General features: G+C 63.2%; 1 protein-coding gene across 1 annotated transcript in view; it reads left to right on the forward strand.

The window, feature by feature from the left end:
* SULT2B1 (sulfotransferase family, cytosolic, 2B, member 1) overlaps positions 1-4,024 on the forward strand; it is a 77,264-nt gene that overhangs the window by 33,322 nt on the left and 39,918 nt on the right. Inside the window, exon 3 of the mRNA XM_014550421.1 lies at positions 3,850-3,899. Within this exon, the coding sequence (XP_014405907.1) occupies positions 3,850-3,899 (50 nt within the window). The remainder of the gene's footprint in view (positions 1-3,849; positions 3,900-4,024) is intronic.

Consider the following 4,024-nt stretch of genomic DNA (forward strand, 5'->3'; position numbering starts at 1 on the left):
TGCCGAGGGGCCCCCGGAGTTGGATCGGGCGCGCGCGCGCGGCGAGCGGAGGGTTTGGGCTCAGTAGTTGCTCACGAAACAGAGAACCTGTTGTACCCTTTCTTCCCTGGACGCCCCAGCAAGCCCTCAAGTCGGGGTGCCCTTCCTCACAGCAGCTCAGAAGGCACCCCAGCTCCGTCTGGGGTGATGGGAGCGCAGAGGTGGGTGGGGCCGGGATGGAGCCGAGTCCCAGAGCCGAGGCCGTGTGTCCCGTGGGGCCCGGCCCCCCACACCACACCGGGGCGGTTGGGACCGAGCACTCCCCGCCGCTGGAGCCTGACTCCTTCGTCCCTGGGGAGGGGCAGACACTGTCAGAGCCCCCGCGTTCCCGACGGGGAAACTGAGGCTTAGAGGGGCTCAGCCCCGTAGGTCTGCCCCAGAGTCTGTGGTTTCTTGTGTCCTCAGCAGCCTGGGAGGCACCCCCTCCCCGTGGCTCCATTTCTCAGCTGAGCCAGCGGAGGCTCAGAGAGGGCCGGCGGCCGGCCCAGGGTCACACAGCAAGCTGCTGACATGGTCTCCAGCTCCCAGGCCAGGGTCTCCCGGCTCAGGGAACACAGCATCCGGCCCCCCGCTCCCCTCCCTCACCCACAAGCTGGGCACCGAGAGGCCTCCCCGGTGCCCCAGATTCCAGAGATGGGAGCAGCTGGGTTGTTCTAATTGCTGTGTGACCCAGGCAGGCCTCATGGTGTCTCTGGGCCTCCCAGGCTGGGGGAGGCCAGTGGGCTGGTCCCAGCTCTGCTTGAGGGAGGTCCGGGCGTTCTCTTCTCCGGGCCCCGCGGGTTCTGCAGGTTCTCCTGGGCTCCCGCCTCTAGGGAGGTTTCAGCCTCAGTTTCCTCATCTGAGAAATGGGCATAAATAACCTTCGCCTGTAAGACACGTCTGGACCGGACTGTCTGCGCCCCCTGGGTGCTGCGCCGGGGGCTTCCAACTTTCTTTTCCACGAGCTTCTGGAATCCCCGGGACCCAGAGGGAGGGAGGGAGGCCTCTCATGAGGGCCCTTCACATCCCTTCTGGGGCCTCATCCCAGACCCCTCCGCACACATCCCCACTGAACTCCACGGCTTCCCAGAGTCGCTCCTCCTCCGGGGTCGCCATCTCCGGGCTGGGCCCCGGCGGTCACCAGGGTGACCCCCACCCACTGTCCTTGCCCCGTCCTCCCTCTGCCTCCCACAGCCTGGCCCTGCCCAACCCCACTCCCCTCCAACCTGACTCTCTCCATTCCCGTGGCCCCAGCTCAGGCCTCCTCTTAGCCCCGGGAGCCTCGCCCTGGCCTCCCGCCTCCAGTCCTTCCTCGAGCTGCCCCTCCCCTGCTCCCAGTCCTGAAGCGACTCCTAGCCCTGGCACTCCGGCCCCCAGCTCAGTCACCTCCCTTGACTTCGAATTTCCTGGCCACACCTCACCATTCCCTGCCGCAGGGCCTTTGCATATTCTGTTCCCTCTGCAGGGATCCCCCCCCCCACACACACACACACACAAGTCTCTTCTAATGTCCACATCTCCCCCGGCCAGCCCCAGCTCCAGCCCCTTCCATGGCTCCCCAGCGCCCAGGGCGATGGTTTCCAAAACATTTTTAAGACTCGGAGACCTATGGCCAAGAGGAATCTTGCTCCCAAACAGAACCACATCCATCCCAGAGATCAAGACAGAGCTGCCCTCGTTTAAATGGGGGGAGCGGGCCTAGGCTCCCACCACCGGCTTCTCCTGTGGCTTCGCCCCTCTGCTCCCACAGCCCTCATCCCAGACCCCTCCGCACACATCCCCACTGAACTCCACGGCTTCCCAGAGTCGCTCCTCCTCCGGGGTCGCCATCTCCGGGCTGGGCCCCGGCGGTCACCAGGGTGACCCCCACCCACTGTCCTTGCCCCGTCCTCCCTCTGCCTCCCACAGCCTGGCCCTGCCCAACCCCACTCCCCTCCAACCTGACTCTCTCCATTCCCGTGGCCCCAGCTCAGGCCTCCTCTTAGCCCCGGGAGCCTCGCCCTGGCCTCCCGCCTCCAGTCCTTCCTCGAGCTGCCCCTCCCCTGCTCCCAGTCCCCAAGCGACTCCTAGCCCTGGCACTCCGGCCCCCAGCTCAGTCACCTCCCTTGACTTCGAATTTCCTGGCCACACCTCACCATTCCCTGCCCCAGGGCCTTTGCATATTCTGTTCCCTCTGCAGGGATCCCCCCCCCCACACACACACACACACAAGTCTCTTCTAATGTCCACATCTCCCCCGGCCAGCCCCAGCTCCAGCCCCTTCCATGGCTCCCCAGCGCCCAGGGCGATGGTTTCCAAAACATTTTTAAGACTCGGAGACCTATGGCCAAGAGGAATCTTGCTCCCAAACAGAACCACATCCATCCCAGAGATCAAGACAGAGCTGCCCTCGTTTAAATGGGGGGAGCGGGCCTAGGCTCCCACCACCGGCTTCTCCTGTGGCTTCGCCCCTCTGCTCCCACAGCCTTTACCCCCCTCGCTAGCCCCTCTGCTCCCACAGCCCTTGCCCTCCTCGCTAACTGGGCCCCACCTGGCTGCCCCCCCCCACTCCCCCGCCCGGCCTGGGTCACCCACTTTGGGCCGTGGCCCCTGAAGTTTCTATTGCCTGGGAGGACCTCGCTCCTCCCCGTGGTTAAGTTTCACTCGCACTTTAAGACTTGGCCACCACGGGCAGGGTCCTGGTCTGCTTGTCATCTCCAACCCGTCCCACGGCACCGGGGAGGGCCAGCGTGGGGACCTCGCGGTCCTGGGCTCTGGGAATGACGTCAGGGAATGAATGGAGGCACCGGGCACCTTCTGAGCTGGAGCTCGCTGGGTGGTGAGTCAGGATGTGAAGATAGTGAGGATGGGCAGGGTGTGGGGGGCGGGGGACCGAGGGGCGAAGCTGCTCTTGGGGGGAGCTGAGAGGCTGTGGGTCCGAGCGGACCCCCCGGGCAGCGGCATGAGCGACTCCATGTCCAAGTCCCCGTCTCCCCCAACGAGAGGAGCTAAGCCCTATGTTGTTTGGGGTTACAGGCCTCTGTGATAAAACCGCTCCCCCCCCCAAAACCAAGCAACAGACAAGGATTTAATTCGGGGCAGGGGGGTTGCGGGGAGAGGCCCAGGGGACAAGAGGGAGCCCAGGGACACCAGCAAGACTCACGGCTCAGAATGTTCTAGTTCACGGGCTTTGTTACCAATTCTACTTGGTGAATCGTATGGGCTCCATGTACCTTGTGTGCACGCGGCAGACTGAAAGGGAATAATAAAGGCAAAAATAAACATTTTAAGAGGAAATGTTAGAAGCGGGAGGTAGGCAGGGCACAGATGGTTAGGGATGGTTGACAGGTTCCGTGGCCAATGGGGGGACGAAGCCAGGGACAGTAATCCAGAGAGAACTATTTTTAAATATTTGTATTGATTTTTAGAGAGAGAGGGCGAGGGAGAGGGAGAGCGAAACGTCCATGATGAGAGAGAATCATTGATCGGCTGCTTCCTGCACGCCCCCTACTGGGGATCGAGCCCGCAACCCAGGCATGTGCCCCGACCGGAATTGTACAGGCAACCTTTCAGTGCTCGGGACGACGCCCAATCCACTGAGCCACACCAGCCAGGGCCCTAAAGAACCTGTTAAGTCCTCCCTGCGCTCAGCGCTTTCCCATCTGACCTCATTCAACCCTCACAGCAGCCGTTGGAGACGGACTGTGATCGCCCATTCGTGACAGAGACAACCGAGGCCCAGAGAGGTTGAGTGACTGGCCCGGGGTCACACAGCTGCCAAGCGGGGTGGAGCCGGATTTCCACTGAGGCAGGCTGACTGGACAGGACAGGCAGGTGTGAGAGGAATGAGAGGGTGAGGAAGACGAGGGAGGGGCAGCATCCGGGAGGCAGCCCCTGCCCAGGTAGGGAGGCTGAATGGGTTGTCCGAGAGCTTCCCCATTTCCTGGGAATCCGGAGCCCTGGGGCTGTGCCTTGACCAGCCCCTTCCGGAGAGGGTCGAGGCCAGAAGCAGCCAAGCCGGCATTTG

The sequence above is a fragment of the Myotis brandtii genome, unplaced genomic scaffold, assembly GCF_000412655.1.
Source record: "Myotis brandtii unplaced genomic scaffold, ASM41265v1 scaffold601, whole genome shotgun sequence".
In the NCBI taxonomy this organism is placed as follows: Eukaryota; Metazoa; Chordata; class Mammalia; order Chiroptera; family Vespertilionidae; genus Myotis; species Myotis brandtii.